This window comes from Meleagris gallopavo, chromosome 17 (genome assembly GCF_000146605.3).
Source record: "Meleagris gallopavo isolate NT-WF06-2002-E0010 breed Aviagen turkey brand Nicholas breeding stock chromosome 17, Turkey_5.1, whole genome shotgun sequence".
Lineage (NCBI taxonomy): Eukaryota > Metazoa > Chordata > Aves > Galliformes > Phasianidae > Meleagris > Meleagris gallopavo.
In genome coordinates, this window is record NC_015027.2 from 2733986 (window position 1) to 2754465 (window position 20480).

The following is a 20480-nucleotide window of genomic DNA, read 5'->3' on the forward strand; positions in this document are numbered from 1 at the left end:
TGGACAAGTATATAAAAATTCACTTTCAGAGGAGGGAAGACTAATGAAAAATGAAGTTCTGTTTCTGGGGAGACAAAGCAAAAGCAATACAGAAAAAGTTGTAAGCAAGCACACTTACCATGTACATTGGTGAACCACATAAAGTTGCTGCCATCATATTATTCTGCAGGTAACGGGCAAATCCAAAGTCAGCTACAAAAAGAAACAGAGATGGATCAAGATCAGACACAACAGTTCTAGAGAGACTGTACCTTCGCTGTTGATTCCCATAGTTCCTGTGAGTTCTCACAGCAGGTAAAGTACCCCACCTGAACCATAAAACAGATACCTCTCCCTCAGCAGTAACATTCATGCGCTCATTGCACAATGAAGACACGAAAAAAAGGAAAACCAAGCTGCTTAAAGTATTCAGAAGAATAAATTCTCAACCATTTTCAGAAATCAGCAGTAACTTTTCTGTATCTACTGGCCTGCATTCCAAAACGTCAGCTGCTAAAATTTTCTTGACTTCAGAGATGGTGTGCCAGTTCACACTAGCCAATTCACCTGCTGCTGTCTCAGCTTTCAATTTGCAGAACTGAAAGTTACCCTCCATTGAAAAGTGTAACAAGCATCCCAGAGAAACTACTGCTTGCCACCATCGACATTTCTTGAACTGCCCTACTGAAAAACAGCCTTAGTCTGTTCCTTCAGAGGAGAGAAAGCTGAACCATTAGTTCACCTGATAGATGGAAAAGCCAGAGGCTAGGAATACTAATACAAATTACATCTACAGGTTACTCAGCATCTGATCATATGATATTAAGAGGTTCTCTCAAGGTTACTAGATATTTCAAGCCAGGAGATATCTGACACAGCTGTTTACACTGTCACCTGTCACTAACTGGAATGGCTAGCTATTCCCTGGACCACTTGTTTCTTAGGGAAGTGGGAAGAAGGCTGAAGAGTAGCAATGGAGCCCTCCTGTGTCTACAATTCCCAGTCACTTCCATCTTCCAGATAATTCTGCACTTCACAAAATGAATAGCCATAGCTAAATTGACAGCAGATTTTAAAAAACTTTTCCACTGAACAGTATTTCTCAACTAAATGAGAGCCCTTTCTGCACACTGCAGGGTTCAGGCAAGAAATAGTTGTATTTAATCAGTGTCAGCTTCAGTTTGTGAACAATACTATGACCTGACAGATTTCCACATATTTGTAGGAGATATTAGCCAGCACTTGTTTCTGAGGCCTACAAGGGATAAGTGGAGTTTCTGGAGCATTTGTCCCTACTACTGGACCAGCTATGCTATTTGCCATCTTCCTCACCAAATATGCAGAAAGTGAATTTCTTCAAGACATAGCTGAGAAACCTGGCTCTAGTTCAGACTTTGAGATGCGCCTGACTTCCTTCACGCTGTGAAGCCAGCCAGAAGAGCAGTGAGTTTTAGGCCTTTTAGACACCAGCATTTACCCTCATAAATCACTGCAGCTGCTCTTTTCTTGGTAAGCCTGGAGATTACAAACCTATTAGGGCAGGTTGGTATCTGTTTTTACAAAGGGAGGTACTGTTCAGTTTGGAAACAGAGCAAGACTCACTCAATTTATTTTGCATTAATCTGTGTCCTGACAGAGCAGAAAGCTCTGCTGACTGGAGGCTTGTGAAGTTATCTGAGCTTGGCTAATTCTGCCAGAGAAACTAAGTGAGGAAGCAATAAAACATTAGGACATATTAAAAAGCGTAGAAATTCCTTTTTTCCTCCTAGACATTTCCCAAAAGAAATTGAGGCCTGCCACATATCTGTAACCAAACCCCCTTGAGAGGTGTTAGGGTGACACTTGTATCAGGGTCTTACCAATCTTTATGCGAATGTTGTTGGGATTTGATTTCCTGCCTCCAGCGTAGGAGAGGAGGATATTCTGTGGTTTCAGATCCCGATGGATGATGCCTTTGCTATGCAGCATTTTCATTGCACCTGCTATCTGCTGGAGAAAGAGCCTGATGGTGTCTTCACTAAGAGTCCGCATAGCTACAGAGGAAGAAAAAATAACCACAGATGAAAGAATTACAATGGTAGTTTTCTGAAGAGCCCTGATCTGAAGAGGATAGATATTCTTTAGCAATTAACCATAATTTGGCATTCTTTTCTTGCACATAAGGCTTTTTTTCCTCCACACACTATTTCTAAATTATTAAAGCAGACATTAAAAGAGACTTTTTGCATTCCTAGTTCATACAGTGGCCAAGGCTGTTTTCAGCCTTGAGAGTCTAACAGTTACGGTGAACTCAGGTCAGCAACCGATGCTGAATCTGGCTTATGAGCTGGGCTCAAAAATGACATTTGATGAGGTTTAGGGCTTCCCTCAGCAAGAGCTGCCAGCTAACTTGAAGCTTCCAGCCAGACAGGGCCTGAAGCCTGATGACTGGGAGGCCTTTGAGCTATGGTCAACAGCAACCAGATACCTAAGGTTACAGCTTCGAGGAGAGTTTGTTTAAACCTGGAAACACAGGCAGGATTAGAATTTGTGCCTGTAGGAAGAATTAAGGCCAGCAGGTATCTGTAGCACTGGGATACAAATCCAAGTCTAGGCCTAACCCTTGTGCATCACTACCCACTAGAACAAACCATAATTCCAATGCAAATTCAATGTATTTGGAATATGCTTAATTCTAATGAAAGTACCCCTAGCAATTGGCCCCTGCATAGTTCACTTGTAAACATATTTGAAAAATAATCAAATTCTGCAAATATGGAAGCACTGAACTTCACTCTCCTGAGCTACAGGCTTCCTAAAAAACACGGTGTGAGAACTATGAAACATTAAAGAAATTAAAATAATATTCAGCTGGACCTTCTGATCAAACTGAAGCAACTTAAGCTCTTGTTATTCTAAGAGCCACAGGTATGAAACTCTTGCCAAAGCCAGGAACAGCCTGCTGAACAAACCACAGGACCAGCAGTGCTACCAGCCTGCTTCCTTATCAGTCACCAAGCAAGCCACGCTTAAAGAAAGCACTATTCCACTTAGAGTCATTTCTTTTGTAGAAGGTCCCTGAAAATAACTCGGGACTTCATTAGTGTTTTTCCAGCTGCTCTCTAGTAAGACCTTAAAACAAACTGGCAGGAACTTCAAAATGCTGCTCTACTTCATCTCCTAGAAGGGAGGAATCCTTATGAAAACACACATAAGGTTGCAAGCAGCTTTAACACAACACAGGAAATTAAAAATCTAACTTTTGAAATATGCACATGGGAAAACAGCAAGGGACACAGATAAGTTAAACAGTATTTAGAACAGAAAGACTCCCACCACTCCCAAAGCTCGCTGTTCTGGAAAGAAGCATAAGCAGAGCTGAAATGTCACTACAGCTATCAGCCAGCCCGGGACTCATACATGTGACAGGAGAGCACGTGTATTGTACATAGTTTCTCTCCCCTCACTGGGCCTTCTTCCCTCATGAACTGGCACTCAGCTGGAATCCAAAAAACTCTTCTGCAATAAGGAAAGGTTCTCTGAAGAGATTTTAAAGATATCAAGAGGCAGCTTAGACACAAGTCTACCAAACTTACTTGCATCTTCTGGGAAAAGCACTGCCTGCTCTTTAACAAATGCAACAGGGAAACCTATTCAGAAACAGTTAAATCACCACCCTTACACAGAACAGCAAGAGTTCCAGAGACTTCTGCCCAACTCTGCTCAGGCCCAGGAAAGGACAGGTTGTCTCGTTTTCTCCCAGACAAGAAGCAAAACGTGGAACTTGGCAGTTCTTAACATTAAGCTAGCAGGCAATTATGAACTCCTGGCTAAGTACGCTTTGCCTCTAGCAGAGAAGCTGCTTTGTTTAGAGCTTTGTCCTGACCTGCAGCTCCAGCAGCACGCTGCATCTCTCCAGGCGTTACCTCCCTTTTACATAATGTGGGTGACTGCAAGACTAACACAACACTAGCCATCATTCCTCAGCCAGGATCAGAAAAAAAAATATTCATCTGAATAAAATAAGGCCTTAAGTTACCAATCTCTGCAAAAGCGAAGTTCTGTTCACAGCTCTTAACCCTACAAAACTGTTGTGCTCTTGATATACATGGCATTTAAGCTCTTGTCCTGAGCCTGCAGAGTCCTCCAGTTCATCTGCTGTGGCACAAAGAAGGCACCACGCTGCAGCACAGCAAAACTGGGCACAGGACTGCTAGATTCTTGGTAGCATGAAGTCTCGAGACTTGTTGCAGTGCTGCAAGGCAGGGCTGTGAAATTAAGAAGCCGCCCTTAGCAACAAAGTAAGCTACACAGGGAGCACAGGGGCATACTCTTTACCTCACTCCATTAACAGACATCACAACACAGAAAAACAAAGGTCCTTATCTCATATTCAGCCCATCAGTCTACCAAATGACAGCAGCAGTCTCCAACTGAAGGACAGAGAAATAAATGCAACTGTCACTGTCAGAGACAAAAGACTCTGGAGAGTTCAGCAAAAAGGAATACCACTTGTACCTTCAAACTCAGGGATTCAAAACCCCACAGTGGAAGCTTGAAGGGTCAGAATCCTGCTCCCTTCACACTTTGCAGCATCTGGATTTTTCAGAGTACTGGCAATAACTCATTTTGACACATTCTTCCTATAGACATCTTTCTCATCTTCTTCAGACTAGCAGATTTAATTCCACATCAGGTCACCTTGTTCTACAGCAACCAGGAGAAGCAGCATTAGCCATGCTCCACCAGAAAGATTTCTGACAGCCAGAAACATTTACAAATTGGTCTGCAAATTGATCTGTAGACAACTTCCATTAGCATAGGGAGAATATATAGGACACTCGTTCATTTCAGATGTGGAGAACAAAACAACCCACTGTCTCTACTGCACCTCAAATGGGGAAACTTGCACTTCTGCCCCTGCAAAAAAAGAATTAAAAAAAAAAAAAGGGGGCAGTTTCTCATCCTCACCAGCAAACTGCTGGAAAAATACTGAGCTTGCACTGCAGTCCGAGCTTCTCCATGGAGGCCTGTGGTCAGCAACACATTCTTGCAGAGAACTGTTTCACAAGCCTCACTTTGCTGCTCCTGAGAAGTAATAATATCCCTGTGTTTATTTTCATGGGCTCCACTTCAGTGACGAGGCACTCTGCTTACTGCCCTGGGAACGGCTGCTTCGCAGGTCAGTAGATCAGAACAAACATCGACTGCGGGTCAGCACAAGGCCTGCATGCCTGGTAGCTCCCAAGGCACAGGAGAAGGATGGAACCACCTAAAATGGTGGGCAGCTCTGTGCAGACACGCAGTGAGTGTTCCACCTGGCAAGGGGCTGCCAGGCAAGCCGTAGCACACAGGCTTTGGCAGCTGATCCAGGGGTAATATATCAGAGTACACTTGATGGTTACGTGGTATTTTCCATTTTGGAAAAGTTATTTAGGAAAAATAACTTCTCTTACAGGTCCACAGGTATCTCAGACAGAGGCCTGATGCAGTCACACTTACTCCCCAGAGGCCAGGCAGATTTATCTGGGGTCCATCCCCCAACTCCCCCAGCTGTGCTCACCCAGCACGTGGCCGGTCTGACTCCTGGAAGGGCTCCTCCTGCACGAGCCAGAGCACTACCATGAGGCAGACTGAGTCTCACCATGGATATTTTTAATTGCCCAGCTGCAAGGGGTAGCACAGATGACCTCACACCTCACTTACAAAGCACTGCCCACAGCTACTCCAGACTAGAAGATGACAGCTCCTTGCATCTTTCATGGTCAAATCAAGAAATGTTCTGTTCAGATGCAAAGTTCTCTCCAGAGATGTAATCTCTAAGCAGCAGCTTTTTAGAAGAGTCAGGAATACATGCTTATGAACTAGCTACGGCAGCCTGTCCTGTGTCAATGCCAATTCACAGAATTTAAAGAAATTTTAGACCAACTAGCTCTGACCTCCTGTTATAACCACAGAACTCCAGTTACTCACATGGCAAAACCAGCAACTTCTGAAATGCCTCTCAGTTCTACCATACATTGCAGAGACCCACCACTGCAAGCTCAAAACATACCTTTCATTTAAAGCCTGGATGGCTTTAAGTGAAAGATCTCATTTGAACAAGATCTATCAGAAGAGAAATCAAAAACAAAACAGAAACAGAAAACAACACAGAAGCTCTGCTCAGTAGAACACGTACAATCTTAGCTTGTACCAAAGAGGCGAGGCTGACAGTTTAATCCAACACAAATGTGCGCTGCATTAAAACGTGCACATATGCACGTCGTCCAGTTATAAAGACAAGGAGAATTAGAGTGCCTTTTGAATCAACACAGAATTACCATATTGCCTAATGCTTGTAATTAGAGGGCAGAATGGATTGGGAAGCTTACAAGCATCTCATTCAATGAGAACCGGGGGATTTGCATGTGCTGCTTGCGTAAGTGCTGCAGGAGCTACGAGCAAAAACGTCTGAGGAGTCAATGGGAAAGTAGATGCTGCATTGAAATACAATCATACAATTATCAAAATAACTGAAGCAGCACAATAAATGCTTAGTAAAGATGAGCTCCTGTGCTCATCCAGTGAAATACTCTGGAATAAATATGAATTTTCCAAGATGAACTTCCTTTCAGGAGAAAATTATCATCAAAAATCACCTCGAATGCCGGCAAAAATGCACTTCTTTGAATAACTCCTCTCCAAGTGCTGGAATGGAGAAAGCCACACAATGGAAGAGACACAATGGATGAGACTAACTCTCTCTCTTTCTGCTGACCTTTACTGTCCACCTCCTTCTGGATATCTGTGCCTGCTCAGCTTTCTTCTTTACTGGCAACTGGCACACAGATGTTAAAGAGTTAGCATAAAACTAAATAGCCTCCAGTTTCCCAGTGACAACAACAGTTGTTGGGATAAAATACTTTAGAAGTTAAAACAACAACAACAACAACAACCCAGAATTAGTAGTAAGTTTCTCCAACTAACTCAGGCATAGAAGGATCAAACCTTATCCCAGACAAATTGGGATAAAACAAGGTTTTACTTTGCAAGCATAATTCATTGTCACTTTCTCAAACTAGCCACCATTTTCCTGAGCACTCTCATTTGATAAATGAGGAAGTGAGCTGTGCTAATAGCCTAGCTAATTGTACAGAATGCTTCACTTTTTTGGATGGAGGAAGAAAAAATACGGTACACATAAAAGCAGCAGTATGAGAAGGAAGATTTTCTATAAGCTCATGTTTTTAGAAACCATTCAGCTAGAAGCTGTGTTCTAACTTGTACAGAGCTTTGTCAACAAGCATGCACAACTCAGTGCTTTAACATCAACAAGGTTCATTTCATGTGACCAAAAGCTAAAATCTTGCCAGAACACTCTCAACGCTGGCAAAGTTTGACTACTTTGAAAAGCACTGCATTATTAACATTTACTTCTTGTGTTAAATAAGAAGGTATCAAAAACAAAGCCATTTCCATTTGGTATTCATAACAATATCCCAAAGATGTTGCTTTTAAAGCATAGCAATAGCTAACAGATGCAAAACACCATCATCTATGTAAAAAAAGCATACTAAACCTGGATTTAAAAAAATAAAATAAACTACTGTCACTTCCATCTTATCCACATCTTAAACTAAGAAAACACAAAAAAGCAGAATATTTCTTCATTTACCTTAACTACTGATACTTTCTGAAAATTTGAAATCCATAGACAAACACATCTGCATGAATAGAGCGTGCAACGTACTAGCACCAAGCCTGAAATAATCACTGTAAGGATATCAACACTAGCTGTAGGACAAATGTAAATTTAGCTTTTAATCCTTCAATTTCTGCCATTTCCCAGCATCGTGTACCTCAAATAAGCAGCCTGAAGGATTATCCAGCCGAATAGCTTTAAATTTTAACAATGAACAAAACTTTAACTATAATCCAGAGCCACACAAGAAATGAGATTAAAGTTATTTCCTCCTATTTAGTAATCTTTTAGTTAACATGCAAAAAACAAGAAAGCTAATTTAAAATAAGAAAAGCAGAGCCATAGACCAGCAGAAGTGTAAGCAACTTGTTAAATATGTTATTCTCCTACTGTTCAAAGAATTAATGAGGTCACCCTATGAGGTATTCAGGTACAAACTGATTTTCATATACACCAGTATGCAGTATCTCTGCAGAGGGCTGCACTGAAAAATAACTTGCAAGGCTCAAGTCCCTGCAGTACAATTGAATAACGTGGAAAGCAGACTTTGTTCAATTTAATGGCAAAGACACACTTCAATTTCACCAAAAGGTTCTTTGAGACAGCAGTAACAGATACCCATGCTATACTACATCACAGATCCTGAAGCTTGAAGATTTCATCACCCCCACAACACTACCAGCTACACTAGTCACCTTCAATATACTGTGAAATAAGGAAAGTGCTCTGTCCTAAGTGTGAGGACATTCCTAAGGAAGATATTGGAGAAAACTGAATATACTCTTGGGATCCTGTTTTAATCCAATTCTATAGAAATGCAAGACCTCAGTATGAATAGGTTTTTTTGCAGTGATCAACAAAGAGGCCAACCACATCCCCAGCAGTGTTAAAATGTGACTGATCTTTAAGGCTGCTGGAACTAAAACAGGTATCTGCTGACTGAAAAGTCCACATCCTTCAGTCACTACTGACCTACATAGGAAAGACTACAACGCTAGCTTTTACTGCCATGGATTCTCAGTCAGCATTTCCTTCTGAAGACACCAGACATGCTCCATTTTGTTTTACTTACTGTGAAGGTAGTCTGCCAGGTCACCACCATTGCAGTACTGGAAGGAGAACAGAAAGCTCGGTTAACATGAAGAAAATCAAAAGGTTTCAAATTCAGTAGACTTCACTAGGATCACAGGTGATAAATAATCACATATACATCAAAATAAGTATTCATTAAATGGTAAAAAAAGCTTTTCCAATAGGTTCCTTTGTGTCACATTTTCCCTACACTCTACATTGCATAATGATAAACCAGCATTAATTAGCTTTGGTGTGCATGCGTATACATCTGTATGTACATGCACAGAAAGACAAAACCAAAATAAAGCAGACAGGTCATCACTTGAAAGAGCACCGGCAAGCTGGCTAAGGAAAATTCAGGAGCAGCCATAGCTGAAAACTGAAATTCTCCACAACATGCTTCATATTATTAGGGAAAGTCAGCAAGACCTCAGAGTGAAGATTGAAGAGAGAAGCAAACTAGTAAAAAGCTTTGCAGCTGTTTTGTGTGGATACAGTTTTCTTTCCACGCATCTTTGAAGTGCTTACTACTCAGTAACACCTACTCGGCCCTTGAAATAAGGCATCCAACTGATTAAACCTGTACCAGCATGACCTTCTGACAACAGCAATATGAAATATCCCACTGACTGCTATCTTCCCCCACACTGCTCCAGGTCTAAGAGGTATGCAGCTGCAGATTAGATTAGCAAAAGCATCACATGTGATGCTAAGCAGAAAGCCCTATATGTGTAATAAACTCATCTGCTTAATTCATGTTAAATTAAAAAAAAGAAAAAGAAAAAGACACTCACCTCCATAACCAAGTAGACAGAATTTGCCACCTCCTGGGGAAAGAGAAAATGGAAAGAAAGGATTTATGCATCAAAATACTTCGCATGCCTTACAACAGCTCAGTTTCATTTCAAACAGGTGAAATGCTCTCTAAGTAACAGATACTGGAGGAATTTTGTTACATGTTGATTACTGAAGGATCTTCCTTTCTAAGCATCAAGTACTTCTTCCCAGTTGAAGCACATTATTCCTTCCTGAGCATACACCTGTTAACAAAGATCTCCTGTATTGTGATTTGGGTCTTAACGTTCCTGTCTGCCTGTTGGGATTAACACCCAAACACAATGCAGATGCTGGCACGCTATTATCTTAGAGCCTTAATCATTTCCACATTTAACACAGACCTCTACAGCAGCTATGCCCACATGAGCAGCCCTGGTCTGGAACAAAAAGATAAGAGCAATGCATGCTGGGTACCTGCGTTTCAATCCCATGCAGGAAAGGTGCTTAACAGGAAGAGCAGATGGTGAAGGTTTCTGAGGGACACCGTGCCTTTCAGCTCCCTGTGAGGCCAGCCCCAAGCACGCAGTGTGATACGGGGCTGTGAGCAGGAGCACGGCACAGCCTGCAGCTCAGCACCACCAGCTCAGCACAGGGCAGCATCCAGGCTCACAGCAAGTTTCCAAGTCAGTGTTTGCAGCCTGCACGCAGTTCCTCATACCACAACAGTACTTTTCATAGAGGCTCCTTGCTGAGCAGGCTGTAGACAATACAGCTCAGCAGCACCTCTAACCCATGAATACGTGCAGTGCCAGCAGGGCTCAGGAAAGCCTATTATTACCTTTTTAGAAAATGAATAGGCAATAGAGCTTACATATGCTAAACCCAGAAGTTATTACTAGTATCTTCTAAGTTATTAGCTAACAACTAGCATACACTGCATAGCTTGGTTATTTTTCCTCTGCGCTTTATTTAAAGACTGTGCAAACATATCATAAAGCAAGTCATTGATTTTTAGTCACCAGCATGTACAGTGATGGGGTCAAATAAGGACCTAGGCAGGAAAGGGAGATGCTTTGGTCAACTTCCCCAGCAACAGTGACTGCAGTGGGTTCATCTCACAGCACAGGCTGAGGAGATAAGAAGGCACAGCCCAATAGGAATCAAAAGAGAGGTGGTAACTCCCCAACCATCTGCTGGCAACAGCACCCTCTGCCCATTCCAGTCTTATTGGAGAACATTCTTTGCTGATTATGCACAACATGAGCCTCACCAAATTTGTCTTCAATACCCATTGTTTCTGGTGGGAACCAAAATCGCCTTCCTTTGATTTGGAAAAATGCCCACAAGTATCTGTCAGCTCCCATAGTTTGCTAGCTGCTGGTACCTGTGAGCACAGTGCTGGAACCCACCTCCTTCCAGCTTTACTTCCATCATGAAAAACCCCATTTGTGGCACAGAGACCACATGAACTGAGCCAAGGCTTCAGCAGCACGCAGCTATGGGAGCCAGCACCCCACTGTGCACATACCAGCTGTGGCTTCAGCACTTTCAGCTCACAGATGCCTATAGCAGGGATGTGACAACTTCCATATTTGCAACTTCAGCATTTCAAGACTCACCAGACAGATCTGTAGGAATTTTACCACAAAAACTAAACATTTATTCAGGAAGGGCCCTAGAAACAAAGTTCATGCTTGGCACAAGCCTTCAGCCAGTAGCTTACAGTGGCTAATAAAGGAAACAAGCAAGGAAAGAGATCTCTTTTCTCAAATGGGCTGATGGACTTCTCTTAAGCTGATTCAGCAGCAAAACTATTTCTTCCCTTTTTTTTTTATCCTTCACGGTACTTATTATTCATTCAATAGGAGAACAAGCAGGAAAAAAAGAAAAAAAAAACACCACGAGGCAAACTTTGCAGGCTACTAGTCTCTCTGAAAAGCATCAAAATGCCCAACTCATTTCCACAGCACTAACAAGAACAACATCACAGTTTGTTCTATTTCTGCAGAAGCCTATGTCCAAGAAGTGCTGCAGACAATTTACTGCCATGTGCCAGCCCTGCAGCCAAGGCCAGCCCTGCCACTTGCCTACGGACCTGCACAGAAATGACACCCTGACTTCTATCGTCACAGTGCTCCAGCAGTACCCTGCCACGACAACACTAACGGCCTCTGCCAAAGACATCAAGCTGATAATTAATCAGTCTGGATCAGTGCCTGACTTGCAGTTCTTTCAACAGAGGCCCAAGAAGTGAAGTTACAATTTAATTGAGTGTAAAACCAGGCATCAGGCTCTACTGTCTACAAATAACACACATCTGCTGACGGAGGACAAAGAAATAAAGAAACTTCATTTAGCAACACAGCAGAAATCACCTCGGGACAGCATTTGTTCAGATCCCCCACTGAGGCACTGAGCGTGATGAGGTTAGCGATGCTGAGGCCCAGCAGTCCTGTCTCCCTTTACATTCTCTCCACCCACACTGGAAGGTGGCATGATCCTCTTCTTGGAAAGTCTGTCTTTAGGTGTGTCCAAAGGGAAACATCTGGGTGTACCCACACTTAGTCATCCTCCTGCCACAGCTTAAAAAGGCTGCAAGAGGAAACGCAGAGAAATCCTCCCCTGCGCTCTACCCCAGCTCCAAATTTAGAAAGACGTTCAGGGAGGGAAAAAAAAAAGTTTAATTACACAACACTCCAAAACATAAAATACAGCAGTGCTGTATTGTCACCCATCTGTGTGGAACCAGCGTTGTAACAGATGCTGAGGTAACAACTCTGCAAAGAATGGCTTCCATCTCATGTAACTCTCTCTTCCAGGAGGAATGGGGTGCAGAAAGAGGATTTGGAAAATGAGCATTGCTGTGTGTTACATCCATGTGCTGCACAGCACCTGGCTGGCAAGGCTCCTTCTGCATACAGGAGGGAATATGAATGCACTCCAGACCTCAGAATCATTCTTGTTGCCATCCTGGAGAAAAGCACATCAGTGCCAGTTTGGTCAGCCTCCCTCCAGTGAGGAGCTCCTGTTTTGTACCTCCAAGAAGATCATCACCATGTGCTGCCTAATGCTGTCTCTCAGCACCTGCAGCAGCTGCCAAGCAAAGATAATCGCCTCAGAGACCTTCGTGAACAGGGCTAGACCTCACCAGTTGTACCAGCCAAACAGAAACACAAAACACAGGGTTTAACCTGGCAGTGGAAGATAAAGTTGAAACCAACTGAAAGCTAAGCTTAACACTGAGGGTTTTTGTTTGTTTTAAATGCCACTTCCCCCGCTTGCTGCAGCAGAACCTCAGCACAGAGGCACGCTGCATCCTCCAGGTTCTCATGAAGCCTGTGCCCTTCTGGCACAGGAGCTCTATTCATCCCTCTTCTGAATGCAGCACTGAGTCATGAACATCAGCTGTAACAAACAGAATCTGGCTTTACAGCACACCACCTCCTAGGCCAGAGACACCTGGAAAAAAGTCTTTTGCTATGGCAGTGGCTCCCATGCCAGCTGGGCTCAGCAGGCAGAACCTGCAGTTCTCAAGAGAGGAAAAAATCTCCCAACAGCAACCTCTGAGGAGGAAAGGAAAACCTTCATGCTATGCAAGGATTATCTCTTGACACAATTATTTGAATGGAAGCAAGATAAGAGACAACAGCACATTAATCTGAGTTATGGGAGCACCTACCAGTGCTCACCCTATGCAAAAGGGATCTAAAACAAAAAGGTAGGAAACATCCATGTGCCTCCTGAGCCCATACAGAAAGATGAAAAATAACTCAGAGCCTTGGGCCCTGCTCCCTCTATCCACTTTCTGAACTTTATCAGTAAAGAACTCAAGAACACTTCAAGCTGTCTCATATTCAGCAGATAATAATTAATTCACATGAAGAGAGAACAGAAGAAAGTACTGATTCACCCCAATATACTCTCCTCTCTGCACAGAGGCACACTACCACAGAAAATTTCTTACACCCACATGAAGTTTTAAGGCCAGACGAAAGCATGTTTTAGGACAGTGCTTTAGGATTCAAGCTGTGCAGCCAGCAATGTCCTGCTCCATAATAAGGAACCAGTGGTCACTTTCCTCTTGTGCCAGGGCCACACTGGAATGAAGAGAGCAGCTTTGGGCTGTGGCAGCAGTCACACAAGCACAGCTAAGATGGTAAGCAACCAACAAATGCCACCATGCAACAGCCTACTCAGTATTTTTGCCTGTTTTGGAGATCTGAGTCCAGCAATAAAGCCTGCTGTTACTCTCTGGGAAGTGTGCTAACCAGCTCAGTACCATCTGCAAACCTTTGACTTACCAAGAGAACAAGAGCTCCCAGTGCCTTCATGCAGATCCTCTAGTGACATAAATAAGGCCCAGAGAGGCCCAAAGACTTCTACAACAGCCCTCGACTACATTCTGCTCCTACAGCCCTGACAGCTTGTTCCAGGATTTGCAGCACCAGTCAAGATACAGGGCAAGCAGAAGGGAGGCTCTGCAGCATAGAGGTTTGTGGACACCATGCTGAAGGTACAATTTCTAAAGTATCACAAGAAGTTGCAAGGATCAGTGCTACTCCATTTCAGGCACTATGCTATTTTCTGCTTATGAAACAGAAGAGATGTTTCAGGGCAGCTCACACTTCAGTGCAGTTATTAGCAGCAGGAGACCTATCCACTGGTTCTGCACGGGCTTCAGGAAGGGAGGAAAAATACTTCCCATACAATCAAATCCCCTGGCAGCAGTCCTGAAGTCTGACTATGTGACACCTAAAAATGAACAGGGTACTGTCGCTTCTGTGGAGTTACAGTTTGCCAGGCAGCTAATAGAAACAGCAGGGCAGCTATAAGACAGCTCAGCCTTTGAGATTTGAAGGAACTCCACCACTCCCTTTCACGAAGGTGAGCTCCAGCTCTTTCATCTCCACCCGGTATTCATGGCCCTACTGAGCAGCAGCCAGCCCCACAGGATCACTTCAGACTCCAAACCAAGCCCCACCAAGCAGAGCACTCACTGAATGACATAACAGCAGCACTTGCAGAGCCCAAACAGAAGAGCACAGCTCCTTCAGGGGCACACGAGGCCTCTGCAGAACAAGCAGCACAGCAAGCCAAAGCTGCAAGCTGCATCTGATGTTAACCACAGAAACCAAACCAAGGATTAATGTCACAAGAGCAGAAAGAAGTGACAGGTTCAACAAGACGCAGAGCTTCGAGGTGAGACCAGAGGCATACACCACAGCAAATTAAAGACTTTTGCTGCTGGGACACTGGAGAAACAGTCACTTCTTACAGCACCGTCTGGGGGTAGGGCTGTGTCACTTGCAGCAGCTGATGTCTCTGGCTGGCTGGCTCTTAGGGCAGTGCGAATGCCTCACACCATGTCACAGACCACAGAGGAAAAAGGTAGCAGAGTTCTGAGAAGCTGGGACATACTGACATGGAATGGTAAATGCAGTTATACCTTTGCTAACAAGGATGAGTCTAGGAAGCTTCTTTAAACCAAAAGCAAGTGTCTCATTGCACATGGCAACGTTCTGTGCTAATGCTGGCAAGAGAAGAGACTTTAACGTTTTGAACACAATATACTGAAGATCCAATTTGCTTTTCTATATTTTTTTCTTCATCTCTTTTTTATAACACAGTCATTTATAAAATTTAAGGTTTGCTCCCTTGCACACCAAGGGTCTGGCACACTGCTGAAGGCTTCAGCTGGAGTCAAACTCACCAAGACATACTTATCGAGGGAGGTTCAAGTCCAAGCGAAGCCACTCAGTCTGGAAGTTTGATTTTAGAATCAGTGAGTTCAGTTCTACTAATAGAGTTGGAAACAGCTTGGATTTTTTTAATAGCAAATCCCATAAATGCTTAATCTGATATCCCGCAGGAGATTTTTTCTTCTTTTATGCAACTGTAGAAACCACAGGCCCAACCCCCACTGGATTTTTGTTTTTTATATGGCTGCTACATGACTAGCTGGCTCTTGCTAGCTTCCTTTTCATACCCATTTAGGAAAGCAGACATACACTCACAGCACAAGGCATTATAACAAAGAACGTAAAGAAAAAGTCTGGATTTTCTTTCAGAAAACAGTCTTAATTTAAGAGGAAATATATCCAGTTACCAGAAGCCAGAGAAACAGGGCTTTAAACCTGCAGCATTTCAAAAGTGAAGAAAATGGAGAACATTTTAACTCAGTGGCTACAATTGCCAGTTAAATTGAAAATAACTATCAGTCACACAAAGGAAAAAGCCTCCACGAGAAAGTTACCTAACTGTTAGCTCTGCCTGCAGCCACATTACAAAGCACTCACAAAGGAAACAAAAGATACACCTTAAACCTCCGGAGCGGCACACTGCAGCTCTGCCTTACACCGCCTCACCCTGCAGCACTGCGGGCCACCAAGGCATACCCAGAGGGCTGGCAGGCCTCTCCTTGCCTGGCCAAGTAACACACTTTGCTAAGAGAGATCCCTAAAAACTTGAAATTCAGCATCTTCCGTTCCCTGCAATTGAAGCATAATGTCTGGTTGACTTTACTACGCCAGCCAGCTCCGCTGACCTAATTCCTCCCATTATTCTGATGCTAGGAGACAAGCCAGGTGTTCCTGCAGCCAGAATATTTTTGCCCTAAGCGACCAGTGATGCAGAATTTGGTTTATTTCACTCAGCCCTCCCCCCAAAACAGCCTTAGTATTAAAGCAAAGATAGCTTTGAGATCCTCACTGTGCATTTTGAGAGCACCTCTTCATATTTATGGTGGCATTTAAGGCCTGCACACCATAAAGCAGGAGACATTCACACCATTAAAGCACCTCTTTGCAATATACTCAGCACAAAAGAAGCTCTGAAGTTATCTGCTGGCAGATAGACTCAGTTCAGTCCTGCTCAGCCATCACTCAGAGGCATTCTTCCTGCCCACATACTTAGGAGGCACCTCTTCCCATCCATCTTCCAAATTTCCACCACCTTGCTTCACCCATTCCAACCCAATATGTTCAGCCATCACAAGGACTTGCCCAGAGGAAATTTTCCTAAAGGAAACACTGATGAAGCTTAAGGAAGAGCTGCATGAATAGCACCTCAGCTGCTACCCGAGCCTTGCTGTCAAACTGCGAACACAGCAGCCTACCAGTTTCCAATTACTCTTGGGAAACATTCCTTAATCCATCACCATAGTCTGAGTAATGCTGCCTTCCACGGGAGCTCTAAAGGCTATTAACCTTTCAGGTTGCTGGCTATTCCATGACATCCTGATCATGTGAGAGGAACACAGGTATGTGCTTTACATACGGGATGAGTAAAACGGGGATCATCACTTCAGAAATGCAGCAAAGCCACTCCCTCTAAAAAAAGCCCAATGACTCCTCTAAGGTCTATATTTAGTGGTCAACATTTGCTAGATGTTTCTGTCACCTGCACAGTGGAGCACTCAGCCAGTGAAGTCAACATAAAACAAAGATCAGGATGTAAAACACTCTACTTGCCATAAACAGGCATTTTGATTCACTAAACTCTCAACCATCTTACAGAGCTACTGGCAGAGGGCAGATGGATTTTCCATCCTTTCCCCCTTCTAGCTCTAAATTAAGGCAGACTCAATCTTCAGTAAGAGTGACACCCCCCAGCAGATGCGAGGATGCTGACAGAGCAGGACAGCAGACACACCACCCTCAGCCACAGCACAAACAGAAGGAGGATTGCTTGGCAGCATGCGGGAGAGCCTGTGCTGCACACCCACTCATAAGGCAACGTGCCAGCCTCGCTCAGGGATGGAATTAAAGCAGGATTTAACCAGGCAGCCTGCCTGACCTCAGGAGTGTGATCTGCCTGACAAAGAGTGCCTTCCTCGTCATCCCCAGTGTCACAGCAGAGGCTTGTCTCCTGAGACATGGCACCCAAAGAGTAATGCCCAAGGAACAGCAGATCCCACATGAGGTGGCACAAGTGGCGGTGGGGAAGGTGTCACTGCAGCACCACTGATTCATCTGGCAGCACGCAGATCAGCAGAGCACTGCAGCAGGAGCAAGCAGTGCTGGAGGGCACACCAAAGGACACTGCTGCTCAATAAGCAGTGCCAGGGGACACAGGAGGTGGATTGGCAGCTAGAGGTAGCATCAGGAAAGGATGATGAAGCAGAGAGCATAATATCAGTCCCAAAAGCTAGAAGGATCCTATTGATTATAGGGATTTTATAGAAAGCAACAATGAAATAAGCCTTGTAGAGCTTGGCCCCAAAGAGCAGCCCAGGTTAACTACTCATTCAGCCAAAGAATGTTTGTTCTGCTACCCCATGCCCGAATCCACGTGCACAAGAAAAACTGCACTGCAAGAATTCCCTGGTCCTTGACTCCTCATCAGGTGCTCCAGGTGATACAGTCACCCCAGCAGAAATATTTTTGGTGAGCCTTTACTGCACGAGTGATTTCAGCATTTCTCTGAGCTCATCCCTAGCTGATGAGTGTACCAACTCGACATAAAATTATGGAAAGCAGACCCTCAGGTAACCGAGGCTGAATTAGAAATTGTGTGATATTAACAGCTACTTTTCTACAACTAGGCTCACAAAATAAATAAATAAATAAATAAAATCACACACACACACACACACACACACACACACACACACACACACATAGATATATATACATACCCCCACAAAATCAGTCATAACTTAGCTGCCATAGGAAGCTCAGAACACAACACACACCTAGAAAAAGTGGTCCTTCTTCCCATTTCATGTAGGAAAATGCTTTTTAACATCCAAAGGATGATTTATGTCCAGGAATAATAAATTTCCTGCACGCCCTGGGCAGCTGGGCTAGGGCTGCTTTGCAACAGTCACATTATGTCTTCAGCTGGCACCTATTCAACCAAGCCTCCTGGTACAAGAGGAGCACAGGGAAGAAAACAGTGCTGGAGGAAGCAGTCCAGCTCACAGTCCTTTCAAGATCCAACGAGTTCAATAGTTACCTTACTATCTTTCAACCCTATTAACTACTCAAGTAATCTACAACCAGACTCAGATTCAACATCTCGTGTTAAAAAGAAAAAAAAAAGACACATAAAAGTGAGACTCATAAACCAGATTACATGCTACCAAGCTTTCGCTGTCGGCATGCACAAAAGGTTGAGCTGATCCTCACTGCTTTTCAAGTTCATGCTGTGAGAAACCTGTTCCAAACCAAGATCCTGTACAGTGGAAATAGCTGTATCCTTGTTGTCATTAATTTCCACCTTAATGAACGAGGATTCATTGGCTCTCTTCAAAGAGTAATAGGACTCCTGCTTTCCAGATGTCTGCATTACTGCACTCCTCTCAACTGCAGCAGTCTGGAAAATCCCAACCTCTGCAAGCCACTTGGGGAGCGAGCAGCTATTCAGTAGCTACTAACACACCCTGAACAGAGAAGAATCTGGTTTTCACTTTATGCCAAACATCTCTAGAAAGATCTGCAGCACAGTTCTGCACAGACACTAAACAGAGTGCTTTCAGAAGTGCAACAAAATATGGTTTATCCTTTTCTTGAACAGGAGTTCTCTCCTTAGGCTCCTCAACTACTAACAGCACCTCTCATTAATATATGAGCACATAATAATGGAAATATGCATATTTCATTTTTTGAGCCGCTCTCACATAATGGTGCTTCTCTTAGGACTCCAGCAAGGGGATCTATAAAAGTCCAGACACTGCACTGCTGTGCATGAAACATTCACCAGTACTAATTTATCCCCTGTAAGTGTCTTATTTTGTGATATTGTGTCATAGGTCTTTGTCAGTATTTATGAGCCAAGGAGGAACATGGCAATTTTTTCATAAATTCAAGAATAAATTTAAATGTGTGCAATGGTGTGAGCTGCTGTCAGTATTAAATATCAGCTCTGCAACTGCTTGTCTGAGGCAAATCTGGCATCATACCAAAAATCTTGATTTGTATGAGGCCTGCTTAGTGTTAACTTGCAACTAGGAAAATGTAAACGAAAGCATCACTGGGTGCAATCAGTGACTTACAGCCACTGTGGGTTTGGCAACCATTTCCTTGTGTGCAAGGAAGATGTGAGAAAATGTTCAAGTCACTGCTGAGAGGATGTGCAGAGAAAAGGAAGACAAAACACAGTGACAGACAAAGCTACAGGGCAACAGTAAGATTCACAGAAGCTATTTTTTCCTCTTTGCTCTTTGATGTTGTAATAGAAGAATAAACCTCCACAGCTTTACAAAATCTACAGGGAAGGGCTGGCAACTGCCACAGTGACATCTGCAAAGGTAAACACGCATGCATCTATGAATGAAGCAGCTATGAATGAAGATGAATAAGCAATGGTCTTTCCCACAGAGGAAGGCAAGGTGGGCAGAAGCCAGCCCTCTGCAGCCCTGCACTATTACCTCTGGAGATAATTTTCTCTCACAGGACTCCTGTAACAGCTGGGCACGGTGTTCATCATACACCAGCTGTGCAGGCAGGCCGCAGCAGGCTGGGTCTGGTCACAGGCCAACAGACAGCAGAGAGGGTATCACAGCCTGGAGTGCCACATCTCCCCAGCACAACCTACATCACCTCATTCTGCCCGACAAACCAAGCCAGCCAGGCCGCAGAGCAGCGTGCCCGGTGCTGGCAGCTAACGTAACCCAGCCCGTAACGAGGAGCTCCACTCAGGGCCGCCCCAGCTCCTCGCCTCAGCCTGGGGGCGGGCAGCGAACAGGTGGCCTCTCATCACCCAGAGGGCATTTCCAAGAATCGATCCTGTTCCCAGCGTCCTGTCCTCCCTGTTGGATCACCCCGAGCCACCCCTGCCCCGTGCACACGCTCTCAGCACCGTCACACACTTGGTTTTCCAGGAACCCGCCCGGCCGAGGGGCGCGGGGCGAGGCGGCCCTTAGGCCTCAGAGCCTGGGGAGGGGGAAACTACAACACCCAGCAGGCATTGCGGCCGGGCCAACCAGTCAGCCATCGCGCCGCGCGTGACGCAAAGCCGTCAGAACCAATCGACGGAGGAGGAGGAA

General features: G+C 44.2%; 1 protein-coding gene across 3 annotated transcripts in view; it reads right to left on the reverse strand.

The window, feature by feature from the left end:
* ULK1 (unc-51 like autophagy activating kinase 1) overlaps positions 1–20480 on the reverse strand; it is a 90242-nt gene that overhangs the window by 50340 nt on the left and 19422 nt on the right. For all 3 annotated transcript variants that reach the window (XM_019620989.2, XM_010720027.3, XM_010720026.3), the window contains exons 6-9: positions 9511–9543; positions 8715–8751; positions 1839–2012; positions 119–192 (exon numbers count right to left, since the gene is read on the reverse strand). In XM_019620989.2, the coding sequence (XP_019476534.1) occupies positions 119–192; positions 1839–2012; positions 8715–8751; positions 9511–9543 (318 nt within the window). The remainder of the gene's footprint in view (positions 1–118; positions 193–1838; positions 2013–8714; positions 8752–9510; positions 9544–20480) is intronic.